Below are 19,008 nucleotides of genomic sequence, written 5' to 3'. Positions count from 1 at the left end.
CCACACTGTTACTAGAAACTAGTTATTATCTAACAATCTACATTGTTTTAACAAAGAGTAGGCAGTATTCACTCCTGTATGCCTGGCTGTATTGGAGATTCATTGGAGGAGACAACGGTAAGCAAATCGCCCGGGCTTCTGCCTTCACGATGCTTAGAGTCTGTTGACAAAAACAGCCAAGTAGTAACAAAGCACAATGTGTGCGACAGTAGAGAAATGCGCTATTGGTGCACATGGCAGTATCAACACATTTCTGGAGGACTGGCTGTGAACCGGAATCACCTGTGGGAGACACTAAACTGAGGATGCCCCACCCCAGGTGTAGCCCTCCTGTCTGCTCAGGCAGGGCAGAGTGTTCCCACTGCACACTGCGTGTGCCCGTAGCACTGCTGCCCAGTGCACAGCGCCGAGACACACGGGACAGGGGCCCCTCCTCCTTGGCTCTCCATCCTCCTCCTCTGTTCGTGAGCCTCCCCAACCCCCCCGCCCCGTGTCTTTCTCCCTCCTCCTCACTCCTCAACCTACTGCCCTCTACCACTCTCTGGAAACTACACGTGTGGCTTTGCCCATGATTTCTAGTTACCAAATACAATAAGTAGTTGTCAGCCCTTGATGACAGCGGTCACATCACTCTATGTGCTTTTCCATCTCCCTTGGGAGACTGAGCTCCCTGAAGACAGGGGACATGTCTAATTATCAATGAATGCATACTGAATAAAAGGAAAACTTAAACTGGTGTGAAATAGGACTTTGAGTCTGCTTAATGTTTATTTATTGTGAGAGAGAGAGTGCGAGCGCATTAGCGCAAGCGGGGGAGGGGCAGAGAGAGAGAGAATCCGAGAATCAGGCTCCATGCTGTCAATGCACCAATGCACCTCCTCTCCTTTTAATTTATTTTAAAACGCCCTTACATAGACTTCAGATTCATCAGCTTTGTGGTAAAATAAGATATGTAGTTTCTTCAACATGTACAAGAGCAGCTTTAAGAACCAACCGACCGCGTTGATTGTAAATAGGCATCTTGGTTTAAATTCTGCCAAAATGGAAAGTGGGCGTGTCCAAATGGCCTAGGAAGAGGTCAATCAATTCAACTGTGCTGGGGTGCATTTCAGAACTGACTGACCCTGACGGGCCCAGTAGGAAGCGGTTCTGTTCAATGATATGTGCTGTTTATCAGCTGTGAATTAGTTAAGTGACAGGTTGTGTGGCCTTATAATGGAATTCTACAGACCCCTTAAAAAAGAAGGAAGAAAATTCATATGGACTGATGGAAAGATGTCCAGCCTGTATTATTGAGAGGGGTAAAAGCAAGGTGTAGGTCAGAATACAGATGATTGCCCCAAATATATGCTTGTATATGTGTTAAGTTTTTTTAATTTTTTTTTTCCTGGAAGAGCATGTAAAGAACTGCTAACAGCCTAAGTGTGGAGGAAGGGATAATTTCCATTTTTATATCTTTCTGAACTATTTAAATGTTTTTACTATGTGCAAGTTGCACTTATATAATAAAAAGTAACTAGCATTAAAAGTCATAACTTTCAGAAAAGCAATACTGAAGACTTTCTAAGGTCAAGAGAAAGGACCAACTTGTAAAGTTTTCCAGGTAAAAAATCACTCTTGCAGGCAGCTCTCTGGCACACACATCTCAGGTTACATTCTCCTGGACCTAACTGCTCTCATGAAAGAATAAAAATATTGCTTCCTTGTTTCTTATTATTCTCAAGTTAGTTTAAAAATATTGCTTCTTTATGATAAATGCTCCTGAAAGGAAGCCAGTTGCTTATGAAATAAAAAGAAGGTCAAGCCAGGAAAAAACCCCATAACAACTCTGAGTAAGTCAAAGATTAAAACATCATATCTGGCAAGTGACTTGGAGCTGCTACATAAATGAGAGATGAAATCATTTGAGATAATGTTCTAGCCAGGATTTAATAGCTTTGGATTTTTATAGTTATAGAATAATTATTGGTCATAAGAAGTTACTTAAACTGTATTGTATTTTACCCATTTTAAGGAGAAAATAATATGCTACCACAGTATTTACAAATGTGGGGATTCAAAAGTTCTAACTCATCTGTTACAAACCTCAAGGGTCTATGTAATAGTACTGATAGGCTGTTACTGCTTTTTGGTTTTGTTTTTTTGTGTGTGTTTTAATTTTCTTTAATGTTTATTTATTTTTGAGAGACAGAGACAGAGCAGGAGCAGGAGACGAGCAGAGAGAGAGGGAGACACAGAATCTGAAACAGGCTCCAGGCTCTGAGCTGTCAGCACAGAGCCTGATGTGGGGCTTGAACCCACAAACTGTGAGATCATGGCCTGAGCTGAAGTCAGACACTTAACCAACTGCACCCAGGCACTCCAGGTATTACAGCTTTTTGAAAGGCTATCTCCCCATGTGAGTAGCTCCTTGACAGCCTAGTCCATTACCTTCATTTCTTCAATTTGCTTGGCACATAACATATATTCAGTAATGTTGTGTGTGTGTGTGTGTGTGTGTGTGTTTAGATATCTTCTATTTTTTCTTCACTCAATTAATTTCACAAATATTTATTGAGCACCTACTATGTGCTAGTCACAGTACTAGCACCTGTGTGTATGTATGCACAGGCACATACTTGTGTTTTCCCATCTAAATAAGAAAGGCCCCAATGCATTTGTGCCTCACACATACCACAAAGCTGAGGCTGGGAATTGGAGTCCTGTTCCTTCCAGTATATCCTATAATGGAGGATGCAGCCCATTTGCTCCTGGGTTGGAATTTCGTTCCATGAAATTACAATGTTTCCCTTTTCTTCTGAGATGGCATTAATGTGGGGGCCACTCAGTGGTGCTGCGAAGTAGAACACAGGAGGCTTTTGTCACCCTTTAAATCCGAACTATTGAACTAAAGTAAAAATTCGGCAAAAGTTTCCAAGGCTCACCTTTGTGCTTTGAGTTACTCCGGATGGAGCTGCATCCTCTCTGGTCCCCTGACAGTGCATACACACAGATTTCATAACAGCTGTAGGGTTTTATGTTCTCTGCAAGGAAAAGGGAGTTCTTATAGCAGGTTTGCCATCACATGTGAGTCACTAAAGGGAGACATTTAAAAATCTGATATGGATGCATGCAAAGTACTTCTCTTTTCTTAGTTTGAAGATAGGTCAAGTACAGTCTGGACTGAGGGTGAAGGGATGACCTAAGTCACAGAATCTCAGCATCCTATTTGCCATGTTGCTGGCTTCTGGAAGCTACTGCTCCTGCCTCTCAAGTTCACCTCAAGGTGAGACAACAGGCAGACCTGAAGTTTCTTTTCAGGGTCATCGTAATTAAGGATACAAAAGCTATTCCATTTCCAACAAAGATTTAAATATAACCACACAGACTGCTTTTGAAACAAAACTCACAAGAAAAAAATCCCCCACTGATTTCTACAAGCAAATCATTTGCTATTTACAGACAAGCACAGCCAGTGTTTTGCAGGCATGGAACCTGAACACTCTTCTAACTTCACAGACGCTTTTGGGGATCTGACAGGGCTGCGGAATGACACATTCTAACCAGGGCACGCTCAGTGTAATCCAACCCCTTGTTCCTTCCCCTCCTCCCCCACGGCCCCTTCCATGCTCCAATAACATTTCAGTTGCTTCACAGCCTGGAGATGAGGAGGATACCTGGGAAAGTTAATGCCCCTTCCCAGCTTTTAAAATGCCACACTCTGCAACTTTCTGTCAGTCCTGAAGTTTGCTGGTGAGTTGCCTGTTTCTATGAATTTCAGATTTTACTTCCTGTAAAGAAAAGGCCCTTCTCATAGATACTGCCCAGGACATATCTTTAAATTCCCATTGGAAATTTTAAGGGAAAAGAGAACAAATTCCTACTAGGCAACTATAGGATCACATGGTCAGAGTAAGGACTGTCTCCCATATTGCTTAATGCAGATCCCTACACTGACAATTGATTAAACAAAATAAATTGTTTAACATTTTATTTTGGGGGAAGAGGAATTTTGTATCACAGAATAATTTAGTAAATAATGTATGTTTTATATGAAAATCCATGATTCCTTAAACATTCCAGCAAGTACCAACATAAACCTTAGAGAGCAACCAGTACTGTCAGAAGAGCCCACAAGGAGATCCAAACTCATGCCGTGGTGAGTTCCCATTTGTCATATGAACCAAGTGATATGGAGAAAGGACATAGTCAGCTTAGTCCAGTCATCCGAAGATTCTTCACGGTGGCATGCAGACCCAGGAGCCGAAAGGGCAACAAGGAATATGGAATCCTATTTCATTTTGGAGGGGCTAGAGCCTGGCTGCTGTTGCTAGTGCTGGAAGCAGCCAGCCAACCACTGTGCCATGTAGAGCTGTGGGAATTCCAGATGAGCTCATTAGGCAAATAGTATCACTGCATTTTGCCATGCAAAATGTGAGTTCAGGGCAAAGGGTCTGGGACTGCTGCATCAGAAAGAAGCTAGGGGCTTCTTTTTGTGAACAGTCTACCCTTAGGGGAGGAGGGGAGAAGGTGTGGCCCCATAACTTAGTTAACTTTTCCCTTTGCAGGCAGAGGAGAGCCCTAATAAGCTTGATCCCTGGTTCTGACCTTAAAGACTCCTGTTTTATTGGCTAATTCTTACACCAACACACCCTAATCATTAGCTCCAAATTCCTTAGCTTTGCTGTCCAGTGCACAAAGTCCACATTCCTAAGATTTTTATTTCTTTCTATAGTCTGGTCCCAACTTCCAGGCCTATTTCCCACTACTTCCATGCATACATATATACCTGGCATTCTTGGGCAAAGGCTCCGTCTCCATGTTTATAAACTATCGCTTTGGTGGATTTTTTGCAGAAAGCTAATTTCACCTAATAAATGTGGGAGAAGACAAACATTAAATGATCAGTAACGAGGAGTGATCATAAAGGAAGTCTGGTGGGAGCATGCAGAAGAGAGACCCAAATAGCCAGGCATCAGGGAAGGTATTTCTAGACAGCTACAGATAGATATCTACGTATTTGTAAAAGGGGTGGCTCTATATGGTCAGAACCATTTTTACCCACACAAGACAGGACTGATGGTGTATAGCCTAGGCCCCATAAACCTATAATCCAGGAGTTGGATTGTATTATGACTTTCAGAACATATTCCAAAACACCCAACTCTGCCCTAGCCAGATGATGAGTAAGGATCTGAAGGCAATGAGTCACCTTACTGACTGGAGAGTGCCATAATGAATTCATAAGTATGAATTACTTAATTTTTTAAAAATGTTTACTTCCATAATGTAAACATCAACACTAATAGCTAACCAAGTATTTTCAAGCAGGGGAACAACTTTAATTAGTAAAGTTATTTTACCCAGTATACTGTTTTCATTTAAATGAGTATTTATAAAGTGCTTAAAAATAATTTAGTTTCTTAAATATGCAAAACATTCTCTCTTGTCATCTCTTTTATGGTATTTGGGTAGTATTATAGAATTCCTAAAAGGAAGAAACTATAGGGGCCACAGAGCTCAAAGTATCCCACTGAGGTAAATCCTAATATAGTTTATAATATGCATTTACAATTTTGTAGCAGTTTGGAGTTAAGTAAATGCCTTTTCTTTCTATCCACTGTTACATTTGATTTGAAGGGCATAACAGCCCTAATGGGAAGTTGGTTCTACTTCAACAATTCTAGTGACAGGGAATGCACTACCCTGAGGGCCAATCAATTGTCTTATTAGAGACCATCACATGTAAGGAAATTTCTTTCTCAAAATCGAGCTGACATCTGCCTTATAATTTCCTCATAGAGGACTTAGTTTTGTTCTCCAGAGCAACAAAGGACACATACTCTTTCTCATGTATACATCAAAGCCAGCAACAGCCATCAAACCTCCCACCCCCAACTAGAATTCTGTTCTACATGTTAAATGGTTCCCACATTAAATTTGCAGACCTCCAACGACTTGTTCATCTTCCTTTGATGTTCACTGGGTTATCTAGACAGCATTCTCTTTAAGGGCAGTGATTAAAACTGAATGCAACCCACTAGAAGTCTGAGCAGCTACAGTATAAAAGAGGCACACAGTTAATGACTAGCTCACGTGTTGTCACATATTCGGCTCTGCTTATTTTATGTCTTGTCTCCAAATGCAGGGCATGTATATCTTCCTGGACAGGTGTAATGACTGCCATGGTTTAATAAAAATGTTATAGAATTTAGAGCTTGCAAGCCTGTAAGAATCTTAGCTCTGTCACAAATAATAATAACAGTGACAGCTAAATTATCAAGTACTTAAAATGTGTTAGGCACTGTTCAAAATGTTTTCTCTACATTAATTCAGTTAGTCCTCACAATAACCCAATGACATAGGTATTATTATTTTCTCCATTTTGCAGATAAGGAAACTGAGGTAAAGAGAAGTTAAATAATTTGCCCTAGGTCACACAGCCTAGAGACAGAGCCAGGATTTAAACTCACAGAACCTGCACTTATAACTACTATGCTGAACTTATTCCTAAAAGTGACATTGATTAAGTTCTGTCCATCGTTTTAATATATTTTTCAGATGCTTTCTATCACTTAATTGTAACTACTGATGGGTTTGGATTTGAGGAGTAGAAATGCCAATAATTACATCGATAATTCTGGACTTATTATCAAACAAATACTACGCAGCAGAAATGGGAAATGAAAGATCTCCTGGTTTCCTCATCTGTACAATGGCTTATAGAAGTTGCTACATATGATCTGAGAATTGTGTAAACTCCCAAGTGAAAGGTGCCCATGACACTGACTGATTACTACTTAGCTCCCAGCCATGTTTGTTGGGTTCAATGATGCATTTGTCACATACAGCTCTGTGCCAGGCACATGAATTTTCCATAAATACTAGAGATTTTAGTCAATCACTTGGTATTCTATGCCTGCAGTGGTATACTCTGAGGTGCTGTCCTGAAGGACTCTAGGTCATTACTATTCTTCTTATAAAGCTGCCTGTATTGATGAAGGTTCTGGGTTCCCACCTGTGATTTCCTCAAAAAAAGTAAACTTAGGAACTCTCTGAAAGGAAGGTGAACAATTACATACCTGAAATCAGAGCAGACACACTGTAGGGGGGACTCCGCAGCCAGTTTAGAGAGGGCTGTGTGCCACTCCCGGAATGGGGCTCCCTCCATTCCACCACATACTCCTGTACAGCAGGGGCAGCTTTCCCAGGGGGCTCCCAGGTCACCATCATGTTGTCCATACCCTCTGAGTTTGCAGAGACCTGACGAGGAGCCAACAACTCTTAATGGGAAAAGGGGGGGAAGGACAAAAATAAAATCACAGGTGGATAAAGATATAAAGAACTACTTATCCCAACAAAGTTTTCCAAAAAAAAAAGGAAAACAAAACAAAACAATTTCTTTTTAAGAACTTCAGATTTGAGGGTCCCTGGGCGGCTCAGTTGGTTAAGTGTTCGACTCTTGATTTTACTTCAGGTCATAGTTTCACAGTTCATGGGTTAGAGCCCTGTCGGGCGGGCTCTGTACTGACAGTGAGGAGTCTGCTTGGGATTCTCTCCCTCTTTCTCTGCCTCTCCCCCTCCCCCCCCTCCCCAGAATAATAAAATAAACTTCATTTTAAAAAAGGACTTCAGATTTGTTAAAAACAAATCTGGCATCAGTGCAAGGACCCTCTGTAGTTATTATTTGTAGAATTATTTTCCCCTTCATCTTCCATTTTTGTGTCCCCAAAGGTACCTGCTCTAATGAATATAATGTGCATACTTTTAATCTGCCTCCCATATGTTTATTCAGATACCTATGTATCCTTGAAAATTAGTGTGGCTTTGTGTTTATGCTTTGTATTTTCGTGAAATGTGCTGGGAGTAAATGCAATGCTTTTCTTACTTTTTCTTTCCCATTCAATATTACATTTCTGGTATATGTCCATCCTGCTGCTATATGTAAATACAGCTTATTCCTTCCGATTGCTATCTTGAAACTTTTCCTGTCCAAGTGACAGTTAGGAGGTTCCTTCCAACTCTTTGCTAATACACACAAAGATGCAATGATCATTTTCTTGCATGTCCTTGTGTGTCCTGTGCAAGAGTGTCTCTGGATTTATCTGCACAAAGCTGTTCAAGTATAGAGTAAATCCATGTATTGTTTCATTAAACACAGTCAGACTGATCTCTAAAACAGCCAATCAGTTGACACTCCAAAAAGAAAAGTGAAAGGATGCTTATGTCCCCATCACACTTGGTACTCTCTGACTTTCTAATTTTTGCCAATCTGGTACAAGTGGTTTTTAACTGTGGTTTTGTTTTTATTTTCTGATTTCTTATGATGCTGTTTTTCTTCATATATTACTAGCATTCTGACTTCCGCCTCTGTGAACTCCCTGCTCATATACTTAACTCATTTTTTCCTTTGAGTTTCCTGTCTTTTCTCTGATTTACAGAAATAGGTTTTATATTCCAGGTATCAATCATTTGTCAGCTTTCAACACTAGAAATATTATACTCCAACCTTTCAAATCTCTGATAACTTTATGATGTGTTTGTCATACATAACCACTTGCTCTGACATAGGTAAATTTATCTATGGCTTATATAACTTTAAAAAGAATGTTTATTTTTGGGGCGCCTGGGTGGCTTGGTCGGTTAAACGTCCGATTTCAGCTCAGGTCATGATCTCACAGTCCGTGGGTTCAAGCCCCGCGTCGGGCTTTGTGCTGACAGCTCGGAGCCTGGAGCCTGCTTGGGATCCTGCGTCTCCCTCTCTCTGCCCCTCCCCCACTCACTCTCTGTCTCTGTCTCACAAAATAAAATAAAGACAAAAAAAAAAAAAGAATGCTTATTTTTGAGACAGAGAGAAGGAGGGAGAACATGTGCCCACGAGTGGGGGAAGGGCAGAGAGAGAGGGAGGGAGAATCCCAAACAGGCTCTGCACTGGGAGTGGGGCTCAATCTCAGGAACTGTGGATTGTGACCTGAGCCAAAATCAAGAGTCAGATGCTTAATCTGTTGAGCCACCCAGATGGCCCTGGCCTGTGCATTTTGAGTCTTGTTTATGAAATCTTTCCATCTTGGAATCATGAAGATACTCAATTGCATCTTCTCCTATTGGCTGGGAAGGTTTTTACCTTCCACATATAGGTTTTTAATCCAAATCTAGACAAGGGAATAAAATTTTTAAAGGAATAAATTTTATTATATTTTTCCATATTGAGAGTCAATTTTTCCAAATGTGATACTATCCCTAACATACATCAAGTTCCATATATTTATGGGTCCATACCTGGGGTCAGCTTCTTTGCCAGAACACACTGTTGACATTACTAGCCTTTGTGATGTCTGACTACTTGGTTGGTAAATTCCCCTCCTCATTTTGCCCTTCATTTTCCAAAGTGGTTTGGGATATTCATGACACTTTATTCTTCCATATAGCTTTTAGAATCAGTTTATTAGAGTCCCCAGAAATTCCAGCTGTATCTTTTTATTGGAATTAAGTTAAATTTATAGTTTAATTCAAGGTGAACTGATGGTATTCCAATGTTAATTTGTTCCACTCATAAATATGCTATTTCACTGAAATTATTCAGCTCCTTTTTTATATCTTTTAATGAAATTTTAAAAATTGCTTCTTAAGGTTTTTATGCATTCCTTGTTACAGGCTAATTCCTAGACACTTTATACATTTATTTTGCTATTTAAATAACATCTTATTTTCTAGTGCTTTTTCTACAATATGTGTCATTCTTATTTCTGGCAAACCTGCCAAAATTTCTAATTAATTCTAATCATTTGTCTGTTGCCTTTGTTGAACTTTCCACTTAGTAATTTTATTAGCTGCATACTTAAAACATCCTCTGGGGTGCCTGAATGGCTCAGCTGGTTGAGTGACTTTGGCTCAGGTCATAATCTCATGGTTTGTGAGTTTGAACCTTGCATTGGGCTCTGTGCTGACTGCTCAGAGCCTGGAGTCTGCTTCAGATTCTGTGTCTCCCTCTGTCTCTACCCCTCAACCGCGTGCATACTCTCTCACTCAAAACTAAACATTAAATTTTTTTTTCAAAATAAATCACCTCCTTCTAATCTTTAAATCCCTTATTTCCTTTTATGTTTTCATCTTGTTGCAAATTTTAAGGAGAATGTGCCTATATATCTTTATTAAGATGATATTTGCTGAAGGTTTTTGGTAGAAAGTCTTTAAAAACTAAAACAATTTCTCTTCTTCATAGTTTCCAGTTAGGTTTATTTTTATAAAATACTATTTACTAAAATATATTTTCACCAAATACTTTTGTATATCTGTTAAAACATATCCCCTTTCTCTCTTTTTTAAATTATTGTGATAAATTACATTAATACATTTTTCTGATATTGATCCATCTTTATATTCTTGGGATCAATCTGTTGATCATTCTGTCACCCCCCCTTTTTTTTTTTTGCCCTATCCTTTATCTCCTACTAATTTGTTTTTTTGCAAGAGACTTTTATAACACAGATTTTATTTTTAGAGCAGTTTTAAGTTCATAGCAGCATGAGTGAAAGTTGCAGAGGCTTTCTGTGTACCCCTACCCCACATATACATAGCCTGTCCCACTACTGACATCCTGCACCAGAGCAATATACACCATAAGATCTTTTAATACATTTTTTCAAGTATTTTCCCACTTCATTTAGTTTTTTTTACTCTGATTGGAACTCGTTTTAAGTAGCTGTCATAATTTCTCTTTCTATTCTTTCAATCTTTTAAGTTTTCTCAGTTTTTGGCTTCTTTCCCTGATTTTGATGCCTTTTGGAAGTCTCTCACCCAATCTTCCACTCCACTCACTTAGTCATGAATCCTTTCTGCTATCCAACCCTTGGCTGCGTTCCTTACTTCAACAATTAAACTTTCCATACTGACTCTCTTCATTTGGGGCTTCTTCATAACCACCTGACCTGACTGAGTCATGTTTCTAGCATCCTCGCTAATCTTTCTAAGGATATTTGTTATGCTTATACTCAACTCTTGTTTTTTTCTGTGGCATTACTGAGATTTTCTATGGTACATGTTGTTCCCTTTGTTGCCTTTCTTTCCCAGAACTTTTGCCCCTCAGATTTCCCCTAATTTTCTCCTTTAGGATCTTGTCTTATTTTCTTGGATTGCTGGGCATCCTTGGCCTTTATCTTTTTTTTTTTTTTAGATGTTTATTTCTGAGAGAGAGAGACAGCGTGAGCAGGGGAGGGTCAGAGAGAGAGGGAGACACAGACTCTGAAATAGGCTCCAGGCTCTGAGCTGGCAGTCAGCACAGAGCCCGATGCGGGGCTCGAACCCACGAACCGCGAGATCATGACCTGAGCCAAAGTCTGACGCTTAACCGACTGAGCCACCCAGGCTCCCCGGCCTTTATCTTTCTCAGGGAGAGAGTGAAACCTTCACTGTAGTTTGTGCTTCTCCAAGTAAGTTCAGGTGAGGAGGAGGAGCTTTTCAGGGTGGAAAGCTCCAGGACAGATAGCCTACAGTGATGCAGCCTGAGCTCTACCTGTCCTCAGGTTCTCCTGAGGTATACCGAGTACCTCCAGAACCCAGTACTCATGCCTCTATGGCTAGCACTGCTCTGCATGGGGGATCAGGACTGTTATTCTCTTCTGTAGTTGCCAGGCCCATGGGGTGGATGGCAGGAGAAATCTCAAGGGCCCGCCAGCTCACAAGCAGTCTTTGATTTCAGCTCCCCTCCATAGCCAGGTGCCAGGGCTTCTCTGAAGTTACTCTGTTCTTCTCTAAGGACTTTCCTGCTCCACAGTAGAAATGCCCAAGCAATGATCATATCACGACCACATGCGCAAGAAGAAAGAGTGAAACCAGAAAGTGCTACTTGAGCACTCCTTTTCAACACTATTCCCCACTGCTCTCAGCCACCTGTCCTGTCCCTCCTGTGGCATCCTCAGTACTGTGCTTGGTGGTGAGAGCCTGTAACATGAGTATTGGCTATCTTGTCAGGCACTGAAATACCTCAGTAGGGGTTCCCTTATATTCATTTGCCTTGTTATCAATGTTCTGGCTATGCCGTGAGATTTTTTTTTTTCTTTTTGAGAATGAAATGTATTCACTTGGTAAATATTTATTGAGCACCTATAGGTTCCAGTACCCTTGCCAAGCGATGGACTAAAATAGCCAAAGAGCCCTTCTGACCACTGCTTTCTCTGGAATTAGCTAGGCAAATCAACTTGGCATTGCTCTGCATGACTCATTGTATTTACCAGGAACCAGCCTGAATTTCCTTCCCATGATGTTTGTCAGGGCTTGTTCTCTCCTTGAGGACTCTGCTAACAACTCACCTTCTTTCTATCACCTTTCAGACTTATGCCTTTAGCTTCAATCATTCAACTTCCCATCTCCTTTTTCCCCTGAGACCTTCTGAACAGAGTTATGAAGTTCATAAGGTATTTGGAATAAGTGCCCACCTAAGAGACAGGTGGCCTGGTTTTCCAATCCAGCTCTGCCACCAATTGGATGTATTGGTCTTGGCTAGGTTATTTCACCTCCTGGGGCCTCAGTCTCTGACAGCTGTGTGGGTCTCTGTTTATGACTGTACAGGCTTTTAAATTTTTTAAAATTTATTTGTCTATTTATTTATTTAAAGACAGAGTATGTGAGAGCAGGGGAAGAGCAGAGGGGAAGAAAGAATCATAAACAGGCTCCATGATCAGCACAGAATCCAATGTGGCACTCAAACTCACAAACTATGAGATCATGATCTGAGCTGAAATCAAGAGTTGGACACCCCACAGACTGAGCCAGTCAAGCACCCCTCTATAGCTTCTGACTTTTCCCATAGTTTTGAGAATTCTTGAGTACAGGGATGTGTATGAAATATTAAATATGTTTTTACTTGTTGACTGATGGGTTTAGCATACAATTTTCATCACAAAACAACAAAATCACTCTTGTGCTTCTTTCTAGGCAATGCTATGGCAGGTGCTTTTTACAACAAAGTTCTCTCTACTTTCTCAAAATCAACATAATTCTGTCTGGTGGGTTGGGGGTATTATTTTTCTTTTCCTAAAAGGAAAGATATATATGTGTGTGTGTGTGTGTGTGTGTGTGTGTGTGTGTGTGTGTGTGTGTGTATGTATGTGTGTGTATATATATATACTGAAAGAAAGGAAGACAAAATCATAGTACGTTATTCCTACAGATCATTCAGAATACGTGTGAGACAAGAGCGCTCAAGGATGGGACCATGTAATTTGTCAATGTGTCCTCCATGTCACTCTGGTATACACAGGGTATTGGGTGGTTGTATTGGCTGGTTCAGTTGTGGTCTTAGGAGAAGCAATACACCCTTGATATTCCAAGATTTCCAGGACCAGAACTCTCTTAGTTACTGCTCAATTCAAGTACTATCCTATCTTACCTCCCCTGCGTGTTCATCCTTATTGAGCCTCATCTTTATTTAACACCTATCCAGTCTGAGAGGAGAGGAACACGTGTTTTGTTTGTCACTGGTTTCCATCATCTCCCCAGGGACCTCATTTCATTAATTAGTCCCTCTCTCCCCTTAATCTTCATACTCTTCCCTACCCAATTCTTTTTCTCAATTTACCTGCATGCTCAGGTCTCACTTTAAAATAAACCTTCACACCTACACACCTACACTCCCACACACAGAACTGGCTCACACAGAACTCTCCATGTTGCCTCCTACCCTGGCATTCTCTTCAAGCCCATGCTACAGCTTTTCTCTGTTCCTAGAGTTCCCCGTGCATCCCTCTAATCTCATATTTATTATACTGCACCAGAGTTTACTTGTTTTTGTGTGCCTTTCCCACAAGACTTGTTGACTTGGTAAATTTTACCTTTTTCTGGACTCTGCCTTATGTAGTATATGCTCATTAAATGACTGATAAATGAATAAAGTAGAGACCAACTCTAACATAATGAAAGTGTCATTTTGAGAAGTTGTCACCAAATCTAAATAAAGCACCTATAAGGGTGCCTGCATGGCTCAGTCAGTTAAGCAACGGACTCTTGATTCTTTGGCTCAGGTTATGATCTCAGGGTTGTGGGATCGAGCCCCACATCAGGCTCTGCACTGATAGCACTGACAGCATGGAGCTTGCTTGGTATATTCTCTCTCGCCCTTTCTCTCAGTCCCTCTCCTGAGTGTGCATGCTCTCTTGCTCTCTCTAAATAAACATTTAATAAACAAACAAACAAATAAAACACTTGGAACAAGCCCAGAAAATTCACAAAGGTTATATCCTCAAGACCTATCTGCAGTGGTATTTGAAGAAGCAAGGTATTCTGACATATTACATTTTAACAACAGGATACTAAATAGTGGTATGAGTTCAATTTCCCCCACAGAATTCACTTTAAAAATTATATATGCAGTACTTACTCACTGGAGAAAAATTTTTTAAATTATAGAAAGCAAAAGTGGAGGATGCTTGGGTGGCAGCTGAAATAAAGAGTCAGATGCTTAACCGACTTAGCCACGCAGGCACCCCAATACATATTTTAAATAGCATCATCCCATACATACTTCAGAAAGTCTACCTCTTATTATGAGCATTTTTGCTTCTCAATACAAGTACAACTATAATATCACTTTAATGCTAGTGTGGGATTAAGGCAGATGGGAGTCATGATATGTTAAACCATTCCATTCTCTATTATTTTACAGTTAGGTTTTTTGTGGTGTTTCACTATTTCAAAAAATTTTCAACAAACATCTTTGTGCCTACACTTCTAAGCACCTACCGTTTGCTGAGGATACATTTCTAATGGTAAAATTCTTTGGCCAAAAATATGTTAGTATTTGAAGTTTGTTAGATGTGGCCAAATGTCTTCAGAAAGTTGTATGAATTTACATACCCACCAGCAGGGTACCAGTGTATCTCTTCCCCACACTCTCCGCCACATGGGTTATACTAACTCTACTTACTCTTTCTCAGTCTGATTTGGTTTCTCATGGTTTTTTTTTTTTTTTTTCTTTCAAAATTTGCTTGTCATTGATTGCTAGTTACATTGAACACATTTTCACATCTTTATTGCTATTTTAAAATTTTATTTTAATGTTTTATTTATTTTTGAGACAGAGAGAGACAGAGCATGAACAGGATGAGGCAGAGAGGGGGACACAGAATCTGAAACAGGCCCCAGGCTCTGAGCTGTCAGCACAGAGTGACATGAAGCTCAAATTCACAAACTTTGAAATCATGACCTGAGCCAAAGTCAGATGCTTAACCGACTGAGCCGCCCAGGTGCCCCAAATTGCTATTTACATTTTTAAAGCTTTGTTTATGGTGGTTTAAAATTTTTTATTTTACTATGCATGGAGTTTAGGCTTTTTTTTCCAGACAGTTAATTCATCTTTTTCTTCAGGTTTCTGCCTTGGATACCTACCCACATTTGACAGAGATTATCAGTTAACTCCCAAACACTCTCTCCTCATCATCTTCAGCAAGGGAACACTGCTGACTGGAGTATATTTCTAAGTCTCCTCTGCAGTTGGATGTGGCCAGGTGACCAGGCAGAGTCAATGACTCCAAGTGTGTTGTATGACCTGGAGGAAAGCTCCTCGGGGTGAGGGCCCTCTTCTCTTCTTTTCCTAGAAGAAAGTAGCTAGGGCTCTGGCAGCCATCTTGGACAAATTCCATCTCGAGGATGGAAGCCAACTTGGCAGAGGGAACAGAAAGGAGCCTGGAATCCTAATGATGTCACCAAGCTGTCACACCAGCCCTGGGCTGTCTACCTCTGAACTTCTTTTATGTGAGAGAATTAATAAGCCACTCTAATCAGACCTCTGGTAAGAGCAAACCCTTACTGCTAAGAGCAATTCCCAACTCATATACCAACCCAAAGTTACATGAATATTTACTTGTATTTTCTTCTAGTTATTTTTAGCTCCTCTATTATCTCTATGTTTATGGCTATATGACTGAAAAGATATATAACTTAGATTTAACAGTGTATATAAAATGTCATGTTTGAGTAGAAGCTTCTTTCAAATGATGATTGCTAGACTCACATGTAGATAAAGTTTTTCCACTGAATTTTAAGAAAGGATTTAATTATAGTTTTATTAGGCATTTTTGGAAAAGGTAGGCCAATGATCTTGACATGGAATTAATTTATAATATGGAGTTGAGAAATAACATTTATATCCATTTTATTGACGAATCATAGGTTTTTATCTTGAGAAATTAGTTTTCAGAGCATGTAACTGTAAAATGTGTATAGCTAGTAGGGAGATCTTCAATACAGATAATTGTTACATATCTAAATTTGTGTAATAAAGAGCTATAGTACAGAAAAATTTTACTGTACTTTCATTACAGCCAGAATATGCTTGATTTAAGTGTAGAATTTTTTTTCTAGAACCTGACAACACATGCTATTCTTGATCCTAGAAAAATTAACCAAATATTAGTGTTCAATTTAATGTAACTAATATTTTCCAACTAACATTAGTTAAGCACCTGCTATATATGAGTCTCTGTATTTAATCTCATGATGACCTGCAAGACAGATCATATAATCCCTACTTTAGAGAGGGGGAAACTGAAGTTCACACATGTTAATTCACTTGTCCAAGACTGGGTACAAAAGAGCCTCTGAAGGCTGTTGGCTCCAAACTCCTGTGTTAACTCATTCCAGGCCCTGTTCTGAGCCTGTGGGAGATAGAACGTAGATAAGACACAGTTTCCCATAGGGAATCATTGAGGGAAAGTTGGTACTTACCTGCCTCACACAGGTCCGTTATGTTAATATGAGTTGGCAGGGAACTGCCTTTTGAGTTGGCTGCAGACACAGTTGCAGCCCAGTTCCCAGTTCTGGGAATGATCCAGGTCCAGGAGGTATGCTCTGTGATATTCTGTATTGTGACTTTCCCCCCTGCCACCTCCTGCAAGGTCACTTGATAGTGGAGGATTTTTCCTCTTGCCTCAGATACACTCATATTCTGCAAAGAAACACATCCACTTACTGTGTAGTCTCAAACAAGGTCGCTGGATGCTTTGTGCCTGGACCTTATGGCTCCTGCAGCAGCAGATTATACCTGAATGACCCTTTTATTTACATTTTCTCATCTCCTGCACTGCATATTTTTATGCCTCCACCCAAACCCACCATTTAGGGGAAAAATCAGTTAATATTCTTTACAGCTAATTCTTAAAGGCACATTAGTTTTCCTTTCTTGTTTCAAAATGAAACTTTTCAGTAGAGAACTCAATTACATCCAATGGAACAAGAGTGGAATCTGAACTCAGATGATCTGGGTTTCAGTTCCAGCCCTACCAATCCCTAGCTGTGTGAGCCAGTGAAGGCATTCAGTGCCTCTGAATCTCCATTTCTAAATCTGTGAAACACACACATACACACACATATTTAACTTTTTATACAGAAAGTGTAATGCTGCTCATTAAATCAAAAATGAGATTTTTCAAGAGCTAAACTAGTAAAATCCACACTTCATGAACTGCATTAGCCATCTGTCCTAGGAAAGTGCGACACTGTTTATAAATGTGTGACTAATGAGTTTTGGAATTGCAAGAATTCCAATTGAGATCATTTGGGAGGGATCCCAGAAAGTAAGCAGAAAACTAATTATTTGTATTGTAACCCTGTTTGGATAAGGACCATGGGAAACAGAAGCTATGAAAATGGAGAGCTGCCAAGGCTAGCATTGGCAGTGCCCATCCATGCCTAGTACAGGGAGAGGAAGCTTTAACTTGCCAGACTTAAGCATTACCATTTTCTTGGCAAGGCTATTCCTTCATAGGTGCAGGTACTGAAAGCCACAGCTTAGGACTGCCAAATGCCCTTTTCTCTGATTCTCTACCCTTTAAGCAGTCGTCTAATAATTTGGTTTCCTGTGAAGTTTATCTTTCAGGAGAGACTGGGGTAACATGAACATCTGGTTTACTTAAAATTTATGTTTTTCACTTTAAGTGAATAAATTGGCCTTCTGATTATAATTTCGCTTCTGAAATAATTAGCATGCTGAGAGAGAATGTTCCTATCTGCTGACTCAAGCCTTCTAGTTAGCCCAACAGCTGCATTCCTCACTATAAATTAATCCATGAACATCTAGCTTTTTATATTTCAGTCTCTGGGAACTTGATTAATGCAGGTCCTATCCTAAGTGCCCTTCTGGATCCACAAGGTCCAGCACTGGATCTTAAACCATGGTCAATGCACCAAGTGAATGCCATGTTGCTGAGGGTTCTTTTGAGTGCATATTCAGTCTTTCCCTGGAAGACATTTTTGTATTCTGGCAAGAACCAAGGAAATTAGTATTTTAATTGTCCACCACAATCAATCCTATAGGCCTGTTGTGTGGATTAAAGCGAATGCTTTTGAGATTGTGATGTACTGAATTGTTATTAATCAACATGCCCTTTGTCACAGGAGAAAGAACAGGGTAAGTTAAAGCAAAAGCTGGCTGGGGAAGATCATTCCCTCAGCTATCTGTCACTCTATCATTCCCTGTCTCCTTTGTAGGTCCAGAGACAGAACTATTAGTCCACCCTCACACCATGCATCCCTCAGGGCACTCCTCGAGTTAACCATGCTCACAAAACTCCCCATTCTTGACAGGAACGCAAGGGGCTTCAGTCCTATTCTGACAACTGAGGAAACCGAGCCCTAATTGAAAAAAACACCTTGCAAATCAGCCTTCATTACCTTCCTCCCACTGTCCTTCACAGACACCTCAGCAATCTCATTCAGTCCTATGGTAGAGTGCTGGAAGAAGGCGGAAATGCCAAATCAACTTGGATCCAATGAACCTGCCTATGGACTGCTGCGGAAATCTAGCTGATTTCCACACACTACACACTGCAGTGACCTAGTAAACAGAAATGTGGATCTGAAAGATGAGTGAAGGTTCCCAGACAGTAGTAAAGGTCCTGGACCCAAACCCTTGTACTTTTCTCCTCTACATCCCATATTTTGGAATTGAAGATATCATTGAGAAGGTGAAGGTGGAGTTACAGTACTTAGAGAAATAAATATGGTATCCTATGAATTATGCTTGTATAAAATATCAAG

General features: G+C 40.2%; 1 protein-coding gene across 2 annotated transcripts in view; it reads right to left on the bottom strand.

Annotated features, from left to right (window-relative positions):
* Positions 1-19,008, bottom strand: part of IL12RB2 (interleukin 12 receptor subunit beta 2) — a 77,160-nt gene that overhangs the window by 14,153 nt on the left and 43,999 nt on the right. For both annotated transcript variants that reach the window (XM_039233463.1, XM_039233464.1), the window contains exons 9-12: positions 16,699-16,918; positions 7,062-7,262; positions 2,925-3,023; positions 2,675-2,833 (exon numbers count right to left, since the gene is read on the bottom strand). In XM_039233463.1, coding sequence (XP_039089394.1) covers positions 2,675-2,833; positions 2,925-3,023; positions 7,062-7,262; positions 16,699-16,918 — 679 coding nt within the window. The remainder of the gene's footprint in view (positions 1-2,674; positions 2,834-2,924; positions 3,024-7,061; positions 7,263-16,698; positions 16,919-19,008) is intronic.

The sequence above is a fragment of the Hyaena hyaena genome, unplaced genomic scaffold (assembly GCF_003009895.1).
Source record: "Hyaena hyaena isolate Hyena2069 unplaced genomic scaffold, ASM300989v1 scaffold_75, whole genome shotgun sequence".
In the NCBI taxonomy this organism is placed as follows: domain Eukaryota; kingdom Metazoa; phylum Chordata; class Mammalia; order Carnivora; family Hyaenidae; genus Hyaena; species Hyaena hyaena.
This window is presented reverse-complemented; position numbering and strand designations above follow the sequence as displayed.